The sequence below is a fragment of the Podarcis gaigeae genome, assembly GCF_964106915.1.
Source record: "Podarcis gaigeae genome assembly, chromosome: 3".
Lineage (NCBI taxonomy): Eukaryota > Metazoa > Chordata > Lepidosauria > Squamata > Lacertidae > Podarcis > Podarcis gaigeae.
The window spans coordinates 103707063-103729534 of NC_139680.1; the positions used below are offsets into that span (position 1 = coordinate 103707063).

The 22472-nt window shown below is 47.1% G+C and overlaps 1 protein-coding gene and 1 long non-coding RNA gene across 12 annotated transcripts in view; one reads left to right on the forward strand and one right to left on the reverse strand.

The window, feature by feature from the left end:
* KLC4 (kinesin light chain 4) overlaps positions 1 to 22472 on the reverse strand; it is a 62950-nt gene that overhangs the window by 11023 nt on the left and 29455 nt on the right. For 4 of the 11 annotated variants that reach the window (XM_083733396.1, XM_083733397.1, XM_083733395.1 and 1 more), the window contains exons 5-13: positions 21540 to 21765; positions 20603 to 20690; positions 20078 to 20179; positions 19451 to 19624; positions 19243 to 19342; positions 18582 to 18634; positions 12046 to 12113; positions 11057 to 11165; positions 8247 to 8405 (exon numbers count right to left, since the gene is read on the reverse strand). In XM_083733396.1, coding sequence (XP_083589522.1) covers positions 8247 to 8405; positions 11057 to 11165; positions 12046 to 12113; positions 18582 to 18634; positions 19243 to 19342; positions 19451 to 19624; positions 20078 to 20179; positions 20603 to 20690; positions 21540 to 21765 — 1079 coding nt within the window. Of the gene's footprint in view, positions 1 to 6; positions 3986 to 8246; positions 8406 to 11056; positions 11166 to 12045; positions 12114 to 18581; positions 18635 to 19242; positions 19343 to 19450; positions 19625 to 20077; positions 20180 to 20602; positions 20691 to 21539; positions 21766 to 22472 lie in introns of those variants that run through there. The other 7 variants (XM_083733394.1, XM_083733393.1, XM_083733398.1 and 4 more) reach the window with 4 other exon arrangements.
* On the forward strand, positions 13237 to 15856 carry LOC310842241. The gene is made up of 2 exons (XR_014563030.1): positions 13237 to 13604; positions 15186 to 15856. It is a non-coding gene; the product is annotated as an uncharacterized lncRNA (long non-coding RNA).

A 22472-nucleotide genomic window follows, 5' to 3' on the forward strand; every position in this document is an offset into this window, starting at 1 on the left:
AGGGGATCAGGTCCTTCTGCCTTTAATTGGAGGTAAATCAGTTCACAACATTAAAGGAAAGCACCAAGTATGCGCCAAAGGCAGAAAGTAGAACACACTTTTAGCACCCCCAGCTAGTGCTATTTTATTTTTATTTTTTAAAAAGGCTTGTGGACAGCCCCAGTGCAAGGCAAAATGCAGAGCTGGGCAGAGAGCTGATCGAGGCTCCGTCGCTCTAAGGGGAGGCCCTGGAAGCAGCTTCCCAGGAAGGACTCCAGAGGCATCTTCACAGCATCCTGGGACAGGCTCCACCTCCCCACTCGGTGCAGGGCAGAACCACAACCAGGTGTAAAAGAAGCATCAATAGGTTCTTAGCAACTGCCTCTGGATGGGTTGGTTACACCTCTCCCTACCGGCTCCCTTTATGGGGAGGCAACAGCTGCCATGCCCCATACATGCATTAAGCTGCCCCCTTTCAGAAGCAGACAGGCAAAAAAGCAAAAAAAGTTCCACTGTGGCTGTAAAGGACTTCCCAAAAGGAGCCCCAAGAGGCATTTAGGCCCAAGAGCCTTCAGACTGTCCTGCCACACAGCTCCAGCCGAGAGCATCCTTTCCGGGTCAGGCACTCCCTTGACCTGCATCCTGCCTCCAGCAGCTCCAGCTGCTTCAGAAAGAACAGCACAGGGCAATAACGGCATACTCTTAGGATTCAGTTCCAGCACTCTATGGTTATGGGCAGCTGGAGCAAAAAGGGTGCATACGTCTTACCTAACACCTAGCCCTAATTCTAATTTATAAACGTTATCTAGTCGCCGTCTTCTTTTAAAGCCAGCTATACTCACGAGAACACCAAATCACATCAAAAACAGCCACAAAAGCTATGCATGGGTAGGAGAGCTGAAGGGAAAAATTCCCTCACACCTGCATGCCTTGGAGGAGGATCAAAGCGCCTGACTCCCCTTCAGAAACATAAAGGAGTTATACGTCCAGCACCAGTGCAAGGGATGAATTAACTGTCTCCCTTAGAAACCAGAGACCAGAAAATTCCAGCGCCCAGATTTCCCCTCAGGCATTGCTAGACCCTCTGCACCAGGGGTGGGGAACTTCGGCCTGTGGGCCAAATACGGCCTGCCAGGCTTTCCCACTTGGCCAATCGGCTTCCCCCTCAAGTTCTACTCCCCGCCTCCTCCACAGCTCCATTTCCACTGCTTCTCAGATGCTTGCTGCGGATTGGTTGAGCAGCGCAAGGGGGAGGGAGATTGCATGGAAGTTAGGTTTCAACCAACCACCTCCCCTCAACCCTCGTCTGTGTGAAACAGCTGAGAAGCAGGGGAACCAGGCCCACCGAGCTGGCAACGTAAAAGGGAACTTGTTCTCTTCCTGCGACACTCGCCGGCTTGGCTTCTTCACTGTGCACTGAGAAAGGGGGTCCTATTCTCAGCGAAGAAGCGCAGCAGGATGAAGATACAGGGAGAAAGCAACATCCTCCTGCGTTGTCAACTCAGCCCTGCCTGTTTGACTACAAGAGGGCAGGCAGGGGAAGTGGGGGGATGGAGGGAGGAGAAGGGTGACAGAACCAGGAAAGTTTTTTGAAGTGAGTGAATACGCAGAGTGCATGGAAATGCATGAATGCTCTGTGTGTGTGTGTCCTTGCTCTGTCCAATTTGGATTTGGCCCTGACCGATCCTGGCCATGTAGGTTTCCATGATGTAAAATTGGCCAAAAAATAAATGCTCTGCATGCAAGTGGACTTCTCTCCAACCCTTCCCCAGACTTTGCTTTCTACTCAACAAATCGCTTCCAGTATTCTCTCCAACAACGTGCCCTTTTTCACAGTCTACATTTAAATCCCCACCTCATTAAAAAAAGAAAAAATAAATTCTGACAACACACTGCAAGTCCCGCTGTACGCCCCAGTTCCCAAGGGAACTCTCTCTCTCTCCTCCTCCTCCTCACCCCAAATGGCTCTCTCAGCTCCCTACAAAACTACACCCTCATGTATTCAGTGGCATGGCTGCCACCAAGGCTGAAATCTTATGTACCCGGGAATAAGTGCCAATGAGCACAGTGAGACGCGCTTCCATATAAACATGTAGGACTGCACGTCTCTCTCCCACACTTCCACTGTACACTTCCACGCCCCAAACAGAAATTCCCTTCCCCATCCCTTAAAATATTCCCCAATGCCCCATCGCAATGGGCCGACCTACTGTCACCTTAAAACCGAGGCCTTCCATTTCTGCCTGCCTCTGCTCCTCGTTGTCTTGCATGCAAGAGCCTTAGATCTCGGCCTTTTTATGCAAGGATGTGCAGTTCCAACCCTCTCTCCCACTTGCCTAGCCAGGCTTCTAAAATAAGTAGCAGCTACAATTGCTACAAACACACCCATTTGGTGTGGGTTTCAGGGTGGATTTTGTGTGTGTGTGTTTGTGTGTGACATTTGGCTGGGACCTTGCGATCTCCAGTGATAAACCACAGCAAGGTTAAATCTTTTACGTTCATGACAATAAATAAAAGAGTTGCAAATATGCAGTCCCGTTTTGCCACCCCCGCCGCACAACAAGAGGAGCGGCAACGAAGTAGAGGCAGTTGAGTCACCCTTGTCTGCGATTATCCCTCCTGTTGCGAAAAAAAGGAACTGTGTGAGGAAATGTTCCTGAGTTCAGAGTCCTAGAGAGGCTGTTTCTTCTGAAATGCAGGCGTCTTGTAGTGCTAGACTGGCAGGGGAAGTCCAGACCAAAACTCTAATCAGAGGGGCCAGTACTGAATAGGCCATGAAAACGCTATCCATGACGGTTGCAGCCCCTCTAGCCTACCCTCCTCCAAAGTCTCCATGCCATACAGGAGACGGACTATGCCCAGCTCATTTAAAACAAGGTCCTCATTAGGAAGTCACATCTCATGCTTCTGCCTCTCACACTTTTGTCCGTCAGTATTTTTATTTTCAATACAATGTGCCCCATTTCTCTTTCTTTACCCTGCAAGAATAGGCTAAGAGGATCCATCAGCAAGGAGAATAGACACAAGCCTGAAGCTTCTTCCATCTCCATCTGGACAGGCCCAATCCCTATGAGAAGGCGGCTGCAAGGCCTTTACCTGCGGCAGCAGCGGGCATACAAATGCCATTTAGGCATCCCAGACATGACCAGATGAACAGGAAAGGAAAACAGAGCACGGAACAAGGATGGGGGCTATTGGACTACAACTCCCATCATCCTTGACCCCTGGCCATGTAGGCTGGGGAATCCAACAACACCAGGAGGGCCACACACTCCTCATCCCTGGCAAAGAGTACAATTCACCCATCTCCCTAACTTTCCCTGCCATCTGAAGCTAGGGGTGAGAAACACACATATCCCAATGTCTACCCTGCCTCCCCACCATCTGCTCTGGCTTCAAGGGAAAGTGGAGGGGGAAGGAGGCAGAGAGAAGGGCAAGACGGGGTAGGTAGAGAGCTAAAATGGGAAGCAGAAAAATCTGAGTTATGCTAGAAGGCAAGGAGAGGGATGGTGGGAGACGGTGGAAGGAAAGCCAGGAGGAGGAGTAGGGCAGAGAGATGGGCAGCAAGGACCTCTTCAGACTGCAGAAGACCTTCGTCGAGGGTCCCCTTTAAGACACAGGAAAGAGAACGGAGGAAGTCACAAGGAGTTCTGCCAAAGTCCTGCACTGGCGGAGGGGAAGGGGTGGGGCAAAATGGCGGATTCGTGGAGTTTCTTCCTGCTCTCTCTCGCCGGTTGACATGGTAGCGGTAGAACCAGGGTGCAGCCAGCTGGACGTTCCTCTGCGGGTGCCGTTCCACTCCTCGGTGCCCGCCGGGTTGGGGTTGGGGACTGCCGTGGAGTCCTTGCCAAGGAGAGCAGGAACGGTGGAAGGAAGGGAGGGGTGGCTTGGAGGAAGAAAGCCAGAAGGGGCAGCACACAAACATCCGGGCGATTGTGGTGAAGGGGTGGGGTGGGGTTTGTGTATGTGGTGGTGGGGAGGAAGGAGTCTCAGGAGGCATTTAAGCCTAGTGCACAGAGAGGAGAAAGACAAAATTTTACAAGGCCATAGTGAGGATGCACAACAACCCCAAATGAAAAGGAGGGAAGGGAGATACAAGCCAATGGTACAAGCATGGGGAGCAAACGACTGCAGGTTGGTGGGGTGGGGAGAAAATCACACAGCTGCCCTTTATAATCCTCATAGAACTCTAGCCCAATGGTTGCCATTAATTTGATTTTAACTGATTTTATAATGCTGTATTATTTTACTGTTTTTAGCCGCTCTGAGCCCAGCTTTGGCTGGGGAGGGTGGGATATAAATAAAATTTTATTTTAATTTTTATTATTGGTGGGTGAGGGGCAAGGAATTTCCTCAGACAACATGCGATTGGCTAAAGGGTACTTCAAAATATTCACAGCATAGGGCTTTGCTTAGTCATGGGACCATCCTCTGAATGCTTTGGACAACAACACCCATCAGCCAGGGGCTGATCAGTATTGTAGTCCAAAACATTCAGAGGACGCCAGGGTTGGAGAAGACTGCCTAGTGCAAGGAAGAAGCACTAGACTGCAGTTGCATAAATGAAGTCTCCCTCAGTTATTCCAACATCTCTTGCTATTACTAGTCTAATATGGAGGGGTGGGAGGGTTTAGAGGGGAAAGGAAAAGAGGGGGAGTGGCAAATATGAAAGGACATATTCGGTTTCTCAAAGAAGATGCTGCTCCCCTGCTCCTTTCCAGAATCCATCTCCTTGACCCCATGAGCTAAATGGACCAGGTTCCATTTAACGTAATGCTAAGTCCTGAGAATTCTGGGAAGCAGTCTAGGGTACATGCTCGGCTCATGAGAGATGGTGGGCAGGCTAGCAAGGTCTCGCATTTGTCCAACGTAAACAGAGCGCATAATTTCAGTGAGAACGTTTTAGGAGGCAACTGGTGGCAGTGGGAACCCTGTCTTCCAGAAGGGTTCGCCTCACTGATCTTCTCAGTGAGGAATCCAAGGAAACACAGTTCTCGCCAGAATACTGTTTGAACTGAAAAGAAGTATGGTAGTAGCAGGGCCTTATCTCAGTCAGTTGTTTTTAAGATTCTAGGGAATTTGGGCAGCTGCAAGTTTCAGCCCTTTTCTGGAGTGGCTCCTTAGGCTCTCCATCGATAGCTCTCAGATGGCCCTGTCTCCATTCAGCTGGAGAAGGAAGTTCTATCTGATCCATGTCACTGGCAATCCTTTAAGGCTCAAGCAAGCTGATCCACCATCTTGAACATCTAAAGCAGGGTTTCCCAAACTTGGGTCTCCAGTTGTTTTCGGACTGCAGTTCCCATCATCCCTGAACACGGGTCCTGCTGGCTAGGGGTGATGGAAGTTGTAGTCTAGGAACAGCTGGAGACCCATGTTTGGGAAACCCTGATCTAAAGAAACATGCAATGAGAGAGGGAAGGGTTTGTAGCATAAGGGTGTGGCCTCTGCAGCAAGAAGAGCATTCAAGAATTTAGAAATACTACTGCAATGCAGGCTCACAGTATAGACATGACTACAGAGGAAATCAGCACCTGAATTACCGGCTCTTCCTCAGGGATGAAGCCCACCCTAAGCCCTGGAGATAGCTATATAAAAGGTGGGGAGGGGGACAGGCAGTCCTTTTTCCCAGGAGGTGGAATAGATCAAAACAGCCTTCCTCAAGCTGATGCCCTCCAGAAGTTGCTGGACTGCAGTCTCTGTCATCCCCAATGTTTAGCCATGCAGGCTAGGGCTGATGGGAGTCTGACAACTTCTCGGGGGCACCAGGTTGGGGGAGCCAGCCTCATAACAAAGGGCAGCCCCAGTCATAGCTTGCAAGGGACACTAGCCTAAGAATGAAGACAAACGCAACATTTGAAGAGCGGAAGGAAGTGGTTTGAAAGCGTCCTTTCCAGACTAAATACAAAACGTACCACTGAAAAACTGGCGCCCAAGTTGTGGAGGAACTGGTCCTCATGACTTTCTATTTATTTATTTAATTTATATACCACCTTCATCTTCCAAGGACCTCAGAAATCATCCACTCACCTCTCCCTACAATTCCTGGAAAGGTTTTGGAACTCTTTTTCAAAATATTGGTTTGTGGATTTTCTGGTTAAATGAATAATAAATGTATATGGCAGGGTGGGCGGGGAGAGAGAGGAAGATGAGAACTTTTGCTAATTCTTCCTTCAACTTGCAACCCCCTATATTTCCTGAAAATCTGCGATGGAATCTCCGGACCAAAATGGTGCTGGAGGATACAGGGCTAAGGGGGAATTGGCAAACAATTAACCCCCTCATCCAGTCCACCGGATCACAAGACCCCTTGCATTTGATGAGGTGGTAGGCTCTCCCTCTGCATGAAGTCTGAGAAGAGGGGAAGGCTGATCAGGTGATCGCTCAGCTAGCTAGACTGTACGTCCACAATGCAAGCTGCAAATCACAAAGCTAGAATCGCATGGTGGGTGGAGGGGGAGGGGGCCTGTGACTGCTCTTAAAATACCACGTCTGTCTTCATTCCAAGAGGGAAGTGTCATTCTCTGAAAAAGTAAAGAACGAGGACTTAAGCCTTTTAGGATTAGGGAGTTTTATACACTCCTTTCCCCCAAGTTTCTATGGGGTCCTCGCATTCTCTTACAGTTTTTGTTCACGTGCTGCCTTTTAGGTACAATCCACAATCAAGATTGCAAGCCACCTTGGCGCTGATTGGCTGTCATGGCAATGTGCCTGCGATAGATGAGGGATGGAGAGGCGCATGCAAGCAAGCGAGCAGCTGCAGAGAGGATGGAGAGTTAGTGAGCAATGGAGAGAGTGCAAGTTAAACGTAACCAAAGCATTAAAACAATGGGTCAGTAAGTCCCTCCTCATCCTTTATCTAGGTCAAATTCCTTGCTGCTAGCTGCATCTTATGGAGAACCCCAAAGGAACAAACATGCTTAAAGGCTGCATCGAGGCAAGCTACGCATCCTCACACACCTTCCCCAACTCAGAGTGGGTACGAAACACACTTCTCCCCAAGCCAAGGAGAGACAACAGGTCTAAGAACCAGTCTTCGAGAGGGGGAACCCAAAACCGAAACCAGGCAGAGTCAAGATGCTTTTCGTCAAGGCTCATATTCTTCCACCCAAACTCACTTGTTACATGGACATAGTAATGTTGCCACTAGCTGAAATCTCTTAGGATCCTGCTACTCGCCAGAGACGATGTCCCACCAGTCCACCCAGCCCCAAGCACTCTGTTAGGAAACAGGCTGCGTATAGGAGGAAGCTAAATCCTCTCGTTGATAAAAGGACCAATCCAGGGGTCAACAAAGGAGGAGGAGGAGGGCAAAGAAGGAGGTTACCTGCTCTAACTCATACAGTGGTACCTCAGGTTACATACGCTTCAGGTTACACACTCCGCTAACCCAGAAATAGTGCTTCAGGTTAAGAACTTTGCTTCAGGATAAGAACAGAAATCGGGCTCCGGCAGCGCGGCGGCAGCAGCAGCAGGAGGCCCCATTAGCTAAAGTGGTGCTTCAGGTTAAGAACAGTTTCAGGTTAAGTACGGACCTCCGGAACGAATTAAGTACTTAACCAGAGGTACCACTGTACTCGCCTATAGAAAATGCAGTTGTGGTGTGTTTGTGGCCTCTTGAAACTTTGAGGTAGATATGCCTTTGAGTCCTCACACATTCATTCCAGTGCCTCTTGGCATGTCCTTCAGATGCTGAACACGCACACACAAAACACACACGTATACACACATACACACCCTACCCCATAAACATCCATTTTCCTGGGTGGCGGCAGCCCTAGGACCCTAACCGAAACAAAGCCCTTTACGCTCTTTGCTCCGAGAGTGAAGTTATCTCCTGAGAAGCGAAACAACCTTCTTTCCCTCCCCGTCCCTTGTCCCTGCAACAGATATGGGGAGAGCAGCGCCGTAGGATGTTAGTAGAGGAGATCAAAGCACCTAGAATCAGTGGCTTCTGCTCTTACTTCCGCCCACCCACCCACCTAAAAAAACTGGGGGACGGGAGATACTAAGTTCCGAGTTGAGTGGTGAGAACTAAGATGGGAAGAGCTCCCTTCCTGAGTCTGGCTACCCGGCAATTAAGAGGAGCGGGCAGGGAGCATGCAAGAGGATGGATGGAGGTGGGCATGCCACGACAGGCCATCAGCTCCCCGAGATGGCAGAGACAGCAATTGGCGGACAAAAAAGAAAGAACAGCTCTGGGTAGAGTTTGCTGCCCTCTGCCTCTCTCGGCCGGGCTAGGCAGGTCTTGATAGTGGACTTGTACTTACCCCGTTCCATTCCACGCCCATACTCACTTCCTCGCTACCATCTGTGGCGCTCTCATACTTGACGTTGCCCCCCAGGCTGTCTCGGCTCCTCCGCCTCTCAGAGCCGTCGCCCTCTTTCAGAATCTCTACCACCTTGGTCTGGTTAATGGGGTCAATGCCCTGCAAGGGGACAAGCACAAAACAAAGAGACAAGGGGGGTTGGGGTGGGTAAGGGAAACGCAGAGCCCCTCAAACGTTTCCTAGAGATGTACAACACTTCCTTGCTTCCTGGCCATTAACACGCCAAAAGGTCATGTGTGTTTATTTTTTTCTGGTGGCAATTTTGGGTGGAGACAGGAAGCTGTTCAGGAAGGGGATTGGAAAGACTATAGAGCTGCCCTTTCGCTTCCTGGGTCCCACCATTGTACGCATGCCAAGTTCTGCACCAAGACACTGGCCACATTTGCAGAATCAGATCTTAGCTTTCTAAGCCAAAATATGCCCCTACTTCGCTCCTCCCTTCGCGTGAGTGAGCAACCCAACTTTTCAGCTAACATCTGAACTAGCAAACGATGGTTAATGGCTTCAACACAAGTTGGGGTATTAATTTAACTTTAAATTATGGCTTCATATTCTGGCTTGTTTGGAAGCTGCTAATCATGAGTAGTCTTGAACTAAACTATCCCGTCATTGCAAGGATTACTGCTACTACTGCAGGATTCTTCTCCCCTCTGCACCTCCTTCTTCTGGTGCACCATGCATCCCACCCAAAATTTGCTCCAGAGTACTGGGGGAACCCCTAGAAGATTTAGGGCACTTAAAGAGATGCAGGGGAAGGAGATGGCTAAAGTTCCATTCCACAAGCAGAAATCCTTGCAGCTTTCGAGCTATCTACTTAGTGCTATGCTGAATACAACCCCATCTCCCACCTCGGTTTAGATGTACTGGGAAGCTATAGCTGACTAAGGCTTCCTGGCTTGCTCGTTGGCTTGTGTGAAGGGAGGGGAAGAGGAGGAACAGAGGAGGAGCAAAAGTGGCTTCATGCGCCTTCTGTATATATTGACTTTCTAGGAACATACAAAGACAGTCCTCCTGGATCAGACCAAAGCTCACGAGATCGCCTACATGGCGCTTGCAGGCACCCATATGCAGCACAGGGTTTCTTGGGTGCCTTCAAGGTCTGCTCCCCAGTCCTTCTACTCACTGAAATTCTACTGCAGCTAATAGAATATGTACCCACAACTGTTGCTCTGGTTTGCAAATATGCCTGGGAGCGCAAAATGTTAGGTGACCCTGAAGTCCAATCCTATCTCCTATCGTGACCAAACAGATATCCCTGGAAAACTTACAAGCAGGGAAAGAGGTAAACAGCTTTCTTCTACTGTTTCCCCCAGGAAGCTAAGCTGAGATTTGGTTTTGTTAACATAGCTGTTGCACGGCTTGTATGGACTGCATATACATTTTTTATATATGCATATATTTGCCCAACACACATCTTTCCCCCCAACTTTTGTTATTCGGGGGTGGGGCATGGAGAAATGGGACAGTAACAAAACCCTTTTCCTCCATCACTACATAAACTTCACCAGACATTGCCCACACTTCCATAGCCATAACGTAAGCATAGGCAAACTTTGGCCCTCCAGATGTTTGGGACTACAATTCCCATCACCCCTAGCTAACAGGACCAATGGCCAGGGATAATGGGAATTGTTGTCCCAAACATCTGGAGGGCCGGAGTTTGCCTATGCCTGCCATAACGGCTAAAAATAAATAAATGCCTTAAAAATAAATAAATGAAGTCAAATGTTCTCCAGATGCTGAATTCCACAGTCATCTAAATGATCCAGTTGTGAAACACACTGAGCTTAGCTCAGCTCCTGGCAACAAAGGACTAGGGCATCAGGATGAGACCATCAAGAACATCCAAAGTAAACCGGGGTAAAAAAAAACATACATACAAGGAGTGTTCCTGAAACTCTTCCATTTCATGCCTTCGAGCAACTATATGGGCTGGGCACAATTCTATATAAAATCACTGCAGTCCAACCAGCTGAAGAGAGCTACAATAATGATCTAAAGCTCATTTTCTGATTAAGCATAACTTTTCCAAAGGAGTCATCAAGCACTTGACAGGCAATCAATGCATTTATGCAATCAAATCTTGGACTGAGATAATCAATGAGCTGCGTGCACCCGCAAACAGCTGTTCTACTCCTTCGTCAAGTCAGGATGCCACAGTTAGCTTCCCATTACGTCCAAACTGGGAACTATGGCTAATGGCTTCCCAACAAGCCAACGTTGTAAAGCCATGAACCGTAGCTTCATGTTCTGGCTTGGTTTTGGAAGCCATTAACCATAGTTTCCTGTAGAGACATAAAGGGAAATTATGGATAATTACAATTACCCGATTTGCTTTCCTGTAAGGAAGCAAAGCAGCTGCTTACAATTGCATGAAGCTCATTCATACTGCAGCTTAATAAGACAAGATTTTATTGCCTGAACCCAGAGAACGTCAAGTAAATTATTTCGGCCAGATTCTATAGCCTGCTGCGATTTCTTTTGCTGATGAAGTGGAAGGATCCTGAAAAAAAACATATCGAGCTGCAACTTTCTAGCAAAAGCCACACTGACAAACAACTGGCCACACCATCTCAATCAACACCAGCAGGGAACTTTATAAGGGCATTTTAAATATTTGATGACAGCCAGTGGTCTAGGCTCCACCGTATAAGCCTTAAATTGCCTGGCAAATCTAAAAATCAGATGAAACACTCAACTTTTGGTTCCCTTTACACAAGAAGTTGTTTGTGGGGTGGTGTTGGCCTTACCTGTCTGCGGGATCGCACTGCACACTCTTCCAGCGTTTCCGCAGCCTCCAGCTTGCCCTGACGCCTGTACAGTGCACCCAGGTTCCGTAGAGTGGTGTTCACTGTGGGGCTAAGGAGAAAGGGAAACACTGGCAATACGTTGAACACCTTGTCTACACACCTCCCACTTCCCATGACACTGAGATTGCTTAGCTGAACGGCTACTACCCAGCAATTATGCAGAAAACTGCTGCACAAGGAAAGAGGCCCCTTGCTATTAGGCCCTAAATGGGCATATTCATATTAGTAGCAGAAGTTGAAAGCTAAAAATAAATAAAATGGGCTTTTGGATCCAGTGGATACTTCTGCTAAAGAAAAAGAAGTGACTTTTGCTGATTTGCCCTTCCTGCTGTATCCCCCACCCCAATGAGATTTTCCATCCTGTTCTGAAGGGTCCCTCAAACTCTCTGGAGCCAATTTTCAAGGAAGGAGGTGCTCTGAAGGTGGGGTGGGGGTGGGAAGAACTGGAAAATAATAACCTTACTACTAATACTATCCATTAGAAAATAATACTAACCATTAGTAAAGCCACCCACTGGATCAAAAGCTGTTACAGGAGCACTTGGGCAACAATTCAATTCAACCCTTTGAGTCACAAAAGGGAGGGGGTTTTTCACTGGTGGTACCAGTGTTGTGGAAAACTGTTCCCGATAAAATATGAAGCCCCATCAGTATTGGCATACCACCGGCTCCTCTCTAAACAAGGGACCTCCTGTTTCAATTGCTGTTTTATTGTTGTATTGTTTTAATGGACCTGTACATTTTCATTGGGGATTAATACATATTTAACATTTCAATGAAATTGTTCTATTGTGATCTTCAGTTATGTGTGTTTATTTATCTATAATTAAGCGTAATACTTTTAAATCAGAAGCCACCTTGGCAAGTAAGTGGCATATTAACTAATAGCTGAAATAACAAGTAATAAAGAACTCCTGAAAGCAACTTACCTGCTGACCTTGCATGCCTTGTACCAGCCACCATACTCTGCATATGCAATGTTTTCTCTGTGCTTGCTCTGGAAAGAGGAATTGGGGAATGAGGAGGAGAGAAAAAAGAGAAGAACTTGTTAGAATAGTCAAAGCATCAGTGCACAAAAGGCCATGGCGGGTTTGTTTGCCTCTGCTTGCGTGCCTAGTAGGGATAAAAAGAAATAAGCTTGTTTGGTCCCAGTTACCTTGCCACAGTCACAAAATTAAAAGACGCCTGCTTCTTGGGAGAAAAGCAACGACAAACCTAGACAGCATCTTAAAAAGCAGAAACATCACCTTGCCAACAAAGGCCCGTATAATTAAAGCTATGGTTTTCCCAGTAGTGATGTATGAAAGTGAGAGCTGGACCATAAAGAAGGCTGGCCGCCGAAGAATTGATGCTTTTGAATTATGGTGCTGGAGGAGACTCTTGAGAGTCCCATGAACTGCAAGAAGATCAAACGTATCCATTCTTCAGGAAATCAGCCCTGAGTGCTCACTGGAAGGACAGATCCTGAAGCTGAGGCTCCAATACTTTGGTCACATCATGAGAAGAGAAGGCTCCCTGGAAAAGACCCTGATGTTGGGAAAGATGGAGGGCACAAGGAGAAGGGGATGACAGAGGACGAGATGGTTGGACAGTGTTCTCAAAGCTACCAGCATGAGTTTGACTAAACTGTGGAAGGCAGTAGAAGATAGAAGTGCCTGGCGTGCTCTGGTCCATGGGGTCACGGAGAGTCGGACACGACTAAACGACTAAACAACAACCACCTTGCCACTATGTGGGCTCTAATATTGGTAAGCTTTGAGACTATATACATATAACCACGACCATTTAGAACAGGTGTGAAGAACCTTTGGCTTGCCTGGACTACAACTCTCATCAGCCCCAGCAACACTGCCCAGTGGCCAGGGATGATGGGAACTGTAGTTCAGCAACATTTTGAAGGGCCAAAGGTTCCGCACTTCCGGATTTAGAATGACACCACTGTCCCCTAAAAACCGGAGAATGAGATAACATTCTGGGAAGACTCAAGTATGTGATTAAGGCAACTCTGCAAAGATACCAAAGGCAGCTTTGATCATTAAAAAAACAATTAGTGAGCTTGCTGGTTTATTACAGGCTTCAGCTAAGTAGCACAGGTCTTGCTACATTTTTTAATGTATGCATAGAAAAACGTATTGTTAAGCAAATATCTGTTTCAGCCAAAAGAGATGAAATGGTGACGAAATGCCTGGGACTTTGGAGTTCACAGATCTGCAAACAAGGACACAAGCCTAAGTACATAAAGATGCAGTCACAGTAAAAGGGAGTGTAAGAGGAGATCTTGTAAGAGCTTAATAAAAGTTAATTCCTTTAACAAGCGACTAAAATCCTTATTAAGCAGAAGAGCCAGTCTCACATTTCTCTTCAAATACCTGAAGAGGGCAAAGACTTGTTATCTGCTGCCCCAGAACGCAGTGCTAGCCAGATCCGATGGGCTGAAAGTTACAGGAGGTGGAGATTTGGATTCAACATTAAGAGACGCTTCTTGAAGGTAAGTACAGTTCCAATTACGTGCGTGTGTGTGTGTGTGTGTGTGTGCCCTCTCCCTTTCAGATGGATATTCCAGTTTCTGAATTTCCTGAACGGAGCAAGGGATTCGGCTAGGCAAGGCCTGATCGACTGTCTACAACTCTAACAGTTCCTCAAAGCGCTACTTGAATGTGTGGCCAGAAACTGAAAGCCACTTTGTCTGGTCCGCTCCCTCTCCCAGGAACAAAATTCCTGTCTTCTAACAACTTCCCACCGGAACTGTGCCCAATCGTTTTATTTATTTTTTAACCATTTTTCTGGGGGAGTCAGCCAAGGAACAGTAGGCCGATTCAGGCATTAGGTTCCCTAGGCTTAGAAAAACTTCCTGTTGTTTTTAAAAAAGAAGAAGTTATTTTTAAATCACTTTGGAGGAGGAGTTGCTCCTTCAGAAAATTCCCTGGCAGGCCTGCTATCTGGGGGATTCCTAGACGGTCATGCCTCAGGCTGATGCCAACAAGGGTTTAAGCGCTGAATTTGAGGGGGGGGAGTAGGTTAATGCATGCCAGGGCTCCATTCCAGCAAGGCTGGGTGACAAGCAATCCTGTTCCAAGCACTGTGTTACCAGGCCAAAACGAGAGGACTTGGTAGTCCTCAGTAGGGCTATTCAAAATGTGGGCTCTTCATTACAGAGGCAAACAGGATGCCCAGAACAGGGTTTTAATTGTGCTGCATTTCACCCAAGTCTAAAAATCGCAATTAGGTTGTTATGTGGAGCTGCATTACTGCCATTGCAAAGGGTGCGGACTCTGCTTCTGCCCTCCTTAAGAAGGTATTCAATTCAGACCTTTTGGCCCTCCAATGACGTTCTGAAGATGGCAGTCTGGGGTAGCAGGAGACCATCAATGGCTATTAACCTCTAACACAGGCTCCCACAGGTTTTTCATATAAACTGTGCTGGATCTCTCAGGCACCTCTGATCTACTTCAATCGCAGTAGCTCTGATGGACACTAGTGCCCCACATAGCTGCATCATTCTGTACGAAGAACTGGCAGACTTAGCATCCAAGAACGGCCCATTAGGGCATTTTGTAGGTAAGGATCGCAAGAGGCATTGTTACAGGATGTGGGGTCAGGGGTCAGAGTCAGCAGTCTGGCTGAAAACGTCTGCCCAGCAAGAAGAGTTCCAAACCTATAAGCTTAACCATGCGAAGCTGAGAGTCACCCCCATCCATTTAACGGGGCTTATGGTACAGCCTAAAAGTCTTCATTTGCACTGAAAACCTTTGAGATGGCACAGAGAAATCTCATAGAATTCTGTTCCCTTTCGGAACAGAAAGCTTTTGTTTTTGTTTTAAAGGGCAATATGAATTTAGTTGTTCCTACCCAGGGGCTGCCCCACAAATGGGAAACCTGTGACCCTCCAATGTTGTTGGACTACAATGCCCATCATCCTTGACCACTGGTCATGGCGCCTTAGATTGATGAGAGCAGGCGTTCCATAACATCTTGATGGCCACAGTTTCCCACCCCTACCTTAGTCTGTTCCTTAGGGGCGTTCCCTTAGTAGTACAATGAAGATGGTCTATCTATTCCCACCTCCCAGGGTCAGCATGTACAGCATGCATTGCAAAAAGGTGCCCCAAGTCCATCCACAGGAAGGTGGCCACGGCTGCCATTCTATGCACATTCACTCGGGAGCAAATCCTACTGTGTTCGAGGAAGCTGCTTTGAGAAAACATTTAGGAGGCTGATCTGTATGGATGAAGCTATGTTACGTGGATAAAAATATGACAAAAGGAAAGTGGGGGGAAAAGGAATGCTCTAGCAAGATGGGTTTAATGCTTTTTAATAGCATGGCAAAGAAACGGAGAATGCCAGTAGAAGATGACATCATGGAGAATGGAAACCAAATACATTACTGAAGTGGAGCTGCTTAGTCCAACAACAACATATGATCTCACTCCTCTGCATTGGTTGCAAAAATCCTCTGTTTTGCCATTCTGGAAAGCTCCAGTTCACTTCTGCATTCAAAGAAAAGCTTATTTAGCTTAGCTGCTAAGATAAAAGTTCTTAGCTGGGAAGTCCCCAGGTCACTGACTGTCCCCAAGTCAGCCACTGACTTACTCTTGACTGCCTCTTCTCAATCTGCTTCTCTCCCCCCCGCCCCCCGCCTGCTTTGGGGATACTGTGTTGACCTACCCAGAAAGGTTGGTGATTACTGTGATGGCATGTATAACTTTGAACATATATGGGCTGGGAGACACTTCTGAAATACTCAGTATTATTCAGAAAGTTTTCCCTAGAAAGATGAATGTTGGTAGCTGTTTAGATATACAGATGTTTTAAAGAGCTGTAGCTCTGTGGCAGAAGATCTGCTTTGCATGCAAAAGGTCTCAAGTTCAATCCCCAACATCTCTAAGTAAGGCTGCGAGTGTCCCCTGTATGCAACTCTGGAGGACCAAGGGTCTGATCCTGTATAAGGCAGCTTCCTATGTTCCCACAAACTACAGAACCTTTAGACATCTCCCTTTTCTGTCTGTTTCAGCAGAGACTGACCCACTTGGTGTCTTCCAATTCTCACTCTTTTTAAGAGTCAATGAGTTTGCTACTTACAGACCTCTAATTGTAATGCCGAGTGTGTGGAGAGGTGTGCTTGCAAACACGCAGGGCCACATGGCGGGCATGTACCAGGAAGTCTCTATCAGTCACAGTTCACATCGGTGTCCACAATCAGCTTTATTGTATTTACACTTTTCATTCCTACTTGGGGACAGCCCCCAGCTCAGTGACAAGAGCATATCCTTTGCCTGCAGAATTCAATGCTGGAACCTCTAGTAAAAAGGATCAAGTAGCAGGTGATGGGAAAGACCTCAGTGATGGAGCACTTCATTCACCTGCAGAAGGCCCAGGTTTCAATTGCTGACATCTCCAGGTCGGGCTTGGAAGATTCCCTGTCTGAAACCCTGGAGAGACAATACAGAACTAGATGCACCCAATGTCTGACCCAGAATAAGGCGGCATTCTATGATCCTATGAGATGATGGAGAGCCATTGCCCATCACACTAGAAAACAGATGAAGCAATAGGAAGCTCCCTAGTCACAATAATGCTTCAAGTGTGAACTGGGCCTTAGTGACTAGCTTAACTAGATGTTTGCTGCATTAAGGAACTGGGAAGGGAAATGGTCTGAGCCTTATTGCTCCAACTTTTTCCAGATGCTCCCCGCTCAATGTGCTGGAGTGAAACTATGCTAGAGGAGGCCAAAGTAGTGCAAGGGCAGTCCACTGAAGGAAGACCATGCAGGAAAGAGTCAGGTGGGATTGGAGTACCACGGCTCCAGGTTTGGGAACAAAACCTGCCCCACTCATTTGCTTCCTGTCTGGAACTGAAGAATGCATGAAATATTTAAATCATGTTCACAAGTACTCGACAGGGAGGGGTTGCATCGCAGTGTTTTTTCAAGCATGTGATGAGAAACAGAGAAGGTTGGTGGAATCAAAATTACATAGAATTAAAAGGATCAGCAGACAGATCGCACACAGGGCAATGAAGAGGACCTAAAAAATCAGTACCCTTAGCTTCTTGATAAAGATCCTGGTTGACAGAAGAGGGAGTTTTGCCTCAAGAACTATGTAGGAAGTCTCTCATTTAACCAAGTGGTGACCAGCTGACTCATCTAAGCCCATGATGCAGGTGAAATCCAATTAAAAGACGCGCAGCTGGTTTTCCCCCAGTGGAAAATTAGTTTCCAGTGGCTCTTGATTTCAGTCACGTCCTGACATGAGATCATATCATAGCAGGGCCAGATTTTGTTAGCCAACAATATTCAAGGCAGCACATAAACACACAGGTCTCTGACTTGACTCCGAGATCATCCAGCAAGAGCAGCAAAGATTCTTCAGCGAAGAAAGGCTGGCTCAGAACCTGAGAAACAGGCACCCATCTCACTCATTCTAAACCGTCTATTCCACAGGAGGGCATTCCGCAAGCCTGGTAGCGATAAGAGTGCCAATACCCTACTTATTTTTGTTGTTGTGACATGGCCCATGTTCAAGGGAAACAGCCTGAGACATTAAAGCAGGCATCGGCCATCAGGTCAGGGAGAGAAATTGAGAAAAATGGGAGAGAAATTGAGAAAAAGAAAACCAGGTGGGTTCTGCTCAACTGAATTCCAGCATGGAAAGTGTGCTGGAGCTTTTATATTCCTGCTTGTGAAGTTCTGTGCTGTGTTCAGCACCTTAGCCCAGAATGTTTCAGAAGCATGTGAAGTCTTTGCAATTTATCTGTTTCCAAAGGAGCCATGAGCCATTGCTCACTGCACCATGGGCTGGAACATGTCTCCTAAGTATCTTGGGCTTGCTGTAGCTCTAATAGGCAGGGGTTCCCCCACATATCCTGGTTTCTAAGACTGGGGAATCTAAACCAGAAGGTGATGGTGCAGAAGACTATAGTGTCTTCCTATTACTCTTCTCTTAAGCCTTGGGGCTGAAGGAGCTATTTTTTCCTGATCAGTCAACTGAGCTTTCCAAATGACCAGATTCTGAGGCTTGAGATTTATTTTTCTAAAAACATTCTGGTTCTGCAGTCTGTAGCCCAGAAACCTGCTGAAATCCCTTCATCTTCCACTCTCCAGTTCGTCCTAAGGAGTGCACTATAACAAAGAGAAAACATGCAAGGCACAGGAAAAACAGGGCAATCAATTTCAACTCCTGCCCCAGAAAGCTGCTATGTAGTCTGAGTAGCAGTCCCTCGTTCCTACTGCCCCCCATGACACATTAACACACTACAACCCAACAAAATACAGCTGCACTAAGGTATTCAGCCTTCCTCTGCAGCCACCAGTCAGCAGGTTTGGCACCATCAGAGATCCACTCTAAGGCAAAGAGTGGATGTTGCCATTTCTGGAGGTCTTCCCAATGCAGGACAGGTGAACAAGAAAAACTCAGGTGTGCGCTGTGTGCCTGCTCTCACCCACCAGAATAAATGTTCTCGCACTCACCTTGCTCATCTCCTCTCTTTCTTCCGCATGCATCCATATCGGCTTGTGCTCGTCTGCAGGATAAAATACAAAACGGGTTAAAACAAAGCAAAACAAAACACCCTGTTGGTATTTCAAAAGGAATGCTACTCTTTCCCATGGTACAGCCGAGAAAGGGAGAAGCTTAAACTTTTGGATCCGTTTGCTTATTTTCTTTGGAGGAAATGGTTTTTGTCAGCCGAGCCATGAAAATAAATAGGTAATGCAAAGCATACTGTTGGAGAAGGACCTAGGCTCCAGCCTGCACCAGTGGTGTTTGGGGGGCGGGCACAAGGGCAGCTGCCCGAGGCACAAACTTGTTAGGGGTGCAAAATTTCAACACCTGGTGCTGCCTCAATACAGCTGTGCACTTCCTGCACTGAGCTCCTTTGAAAATGGTTTCTACCTATAAACCAGGAAGTGACCTCTTCCAGACAACAGAATGACTCTTTTCTTATCTCCATGGCTATGATTTCCTGGGTGATGCGGATGCCAGTTGGCAGTTGAATGCGCATGCGTACTCCCTCCCTCCCACTGTGTGGTCCTGGGCACAGGCAACCCATGATACACCACTGGCCTGCATGCCCCCACCAAGCTGCTCCTATAAATCCTGGCTGCCCTCCTCGCTTTTTGCTGTCCGTACCATCCACAGAGCCAAATTCCTTCACATGGGCCCGGGTGAGGATCTCCTTGTAGAGGACCTCTGCTTCCTTATATTTGCCTTGTTTCAGGTAACAGGAGGCCTGGGACAAAGTACAGGAATGACAATCTTAAAAATGCAGCACAGGCAGCCACCGATCATCATACGCGATACCCACCCCCACCCCCTTTTCACCACCCAGTGGACTCACCAAATTGTTCTTTGTTTTGGCCACATTTGGGTCGTCAGGCCCCAGGCGCGACTCGTAGATCTCCAGCGCCCGGCAGTAGTAATATTCTACCTCTTCATACTTTCCCTGATTCTGGCATAGCAAAGCCAAGTTATTTAACTGTTTGGCCACATCCGGATGATCTTTGCCTAGAACCTGAAAAGGAGGCAAACAAACAGAAAAGGCTGGTTAGGAAGAAAAGAAGCAAATCTGGGAATATGGCAGGATCCTTTTACTTTGGGGGGGGGCGGGGAGTGGCCCATGGAAAGTCATTTAGAGCATCAGCTCTGGCAGAAATAGCTCCTTCTGCATCGTATTTGACACCTGCCCCTCCCTAGGCATTGTTCTGAATCCACATGGATCCATGCTTTGCATGCAGAAGGTGCCAGTTTCAATCCCTGGCATCTCCAGGTAGGGCAGGGAAAGATGCCTGCATGAAACCCTGGAGAGCTGCTGCCGGTCAGTGCAGACAATACTAAACTAGACAGACCATTCTAGACTGACTTGGGAAACTTCCTATCTACCCTTTCCTGAGTAGTATTGAAGAGGGTTGCAAAAGGGTTGTCTTGACACCTTGGCCCTTTCATTCTCTGGGGGGAGGGAATTTACCTTTTCCCGGATTTCCAGTGCTCGCTTGCATAATGGTTCTGCCTCCTTGTATTTCCCCCTTTTGCCGTAGAGAACAGCCAAGTTATTCAGGGTTGCTGCAACCTGTAGAGAAACATAAGCAGACCTAACATTAGAGCCATGGAAGAACTAAGAAAGAAAGAAAGAAAGAAAGAAAGAAAGAAAGAAAGAAAGAAAGAAAGAAAGACCTATCAAGCAAGATTCCTTTAAGCACCACTATCTTGCAAGCATCCATGGCAAAGATGGTCCAAGATTTTTACAGCAGAATGGCCTAGTTCAGGGACTAACTCGCTCACCTTACCTGTCTGAACTCCTTATTCAGTTTTTGCAGCAAAAGAACCCCCTTTTGAGTCATCTAGCCCTGACTTGGCACGAAACCCTTCCGAAGGGTCAGCTGACCATGTAACGTGACACTCCGGCAAGTCTCCTTGGCCACATGACTGGCTTACAGCTCCCCACTGCTCAGAACTTCCTTCTCATCAAAGTCCAGGGAAACCGGCTACTTACTGCAGGGTGGTCCTTGCCAAGCGTCTTCTCCCTAATGGACAGTGCATCGTTCAGAAGGTGAGCTGCCTCCTTGTATTTGTTCTGATCCCTGCAGCACAAAGTGAGGCACATATTGAGCAATACTGGAGGGACAGAGGTTGTATCACACAAGACCCAGGGAGGTCCTTCGCCACACAACTTTCCACAGTTAAGTTCAAAGCACTGAGTTTCCCTGTCCTGGACAACTGTTCCGTAGTCACACAAGGGGAAACCCCAAGAAAGCCCTGTTCCTTCCAAAGTGAGTGTGTGTCTGCCGGAGTTGATAAGGTTCATTACTGAGTTATTTGAAGTTCAACAGATCACTCTCCTTCCCAGGCTGAGAGAAAAATGGGGAAAACAGGATATTTATTGGGACAGTGTGATTTTTGTAGCGTCTGTTAAAAGTTGCAAAACAATGAAACACGGGACGGTGCAATGGAGAACTTCTGAAATAACAATGGGATACTAGGCATGATGGAGAACAGCAACACCCGGGAAAAGATAGACATAACATTTTACAAGGGCAGGAAGAAACATCACAGACAGAATAATTGCCACACACAAGAAGAACAAGGACATAGTCTGAATGCTTCACCTGTAAGTTCATAAATCATTTAATATGTCGATACAAATGGAAGCCGTTAAAATGGCAGTTGTTGTATAAGGGATTGTTATTTTGACTGGTGTATAATTGAATTTAGTAAGATTTTGGAACGCAGAAATAAAGTAAACCATCAATTCTAGCATGTGGGGGCCCGCCTAAATTATATAATTTGGCATCTGAATGATTGGTATTAATAACTGTATTATAATTTGGCATTGTTATAATGAGGCTATTATTGGATTGTTGTAATTGAAAACTAATAAAAATTATTATTTTTTAAAAAGTGAGTGTCTGCCATTCCCCTCCTCCTCTCACCTGTATACTAAGGCCAAGATGTTGAGCATTGTGGCCACGTCAGGGTGGTCGTGGCCCGAAGTCTTCTCCAAGTCCTCCAGCGCCTGCTTGCAGAGTGGAACAGCCACTTCGTAGCGTCCCTGGGAAGCGTACTGGATCACCAGGTTGTGGAGTGTGCGCAGGCGTGCTGGGATCTCGTAGCCGCCTTGCTGGGCGGCTGCCGCTGCACTGCTGTGCGGATGAGGCACTGCAAACATAAGAGCGCATTAATCGAGGATAGAGGAGGCAGCTCGCAATGCCATGGGGGCTATGGCCCATTCCTACTGGCTAGCACTCCCTCTCAAATGAGACCCAACAGCCGCTGGAAGATAGGTCCAAAAAGGTAGCTTTATGACTCTTCTTTCCATCCGTCCTCTGCACACAGTTACCCCAGTTGCCGCTTTGATCTGCAGAACCAGCACTTTCATAAGTGCCACATGTTGTTTGTTCTTGCACTTGCAAGGAATTATACACCCAGGAACTCCCCGCCCATTGATATTAGACAGGCCCCTTTGCCATACTGTCTGCAAAAAAACTCTTCGCTTAGGCAGCAGTTCTCATCCTGTGGGTCCCCAGATGTTGTTGGACTACATCATCCCTGAGCTCTGGCCTTGCTAGCTAGGGGTGATGGGAGTTGTAGTTCAACACCATCTGGGGACCCACAGGATGAGAAAGGCTGGCTTAGGCCAAGCATACCTAGACACATATAATTTTGACATGTGTTTTAACAAAAAATTATGCGTATTAAAAAAAAAAACACTGCTGACTTTACTTGCATTTTGAAAGCTTGTTTTTAAACACCTGATCTTCATGTAAATTTTATATTGTATTATGCAACCACTGCTTAATGGTTTTGATGAGGAAGTGGTATGCAAATCCTGCTGGTTAAATAAATTAATAATAAAATAAGGAAGA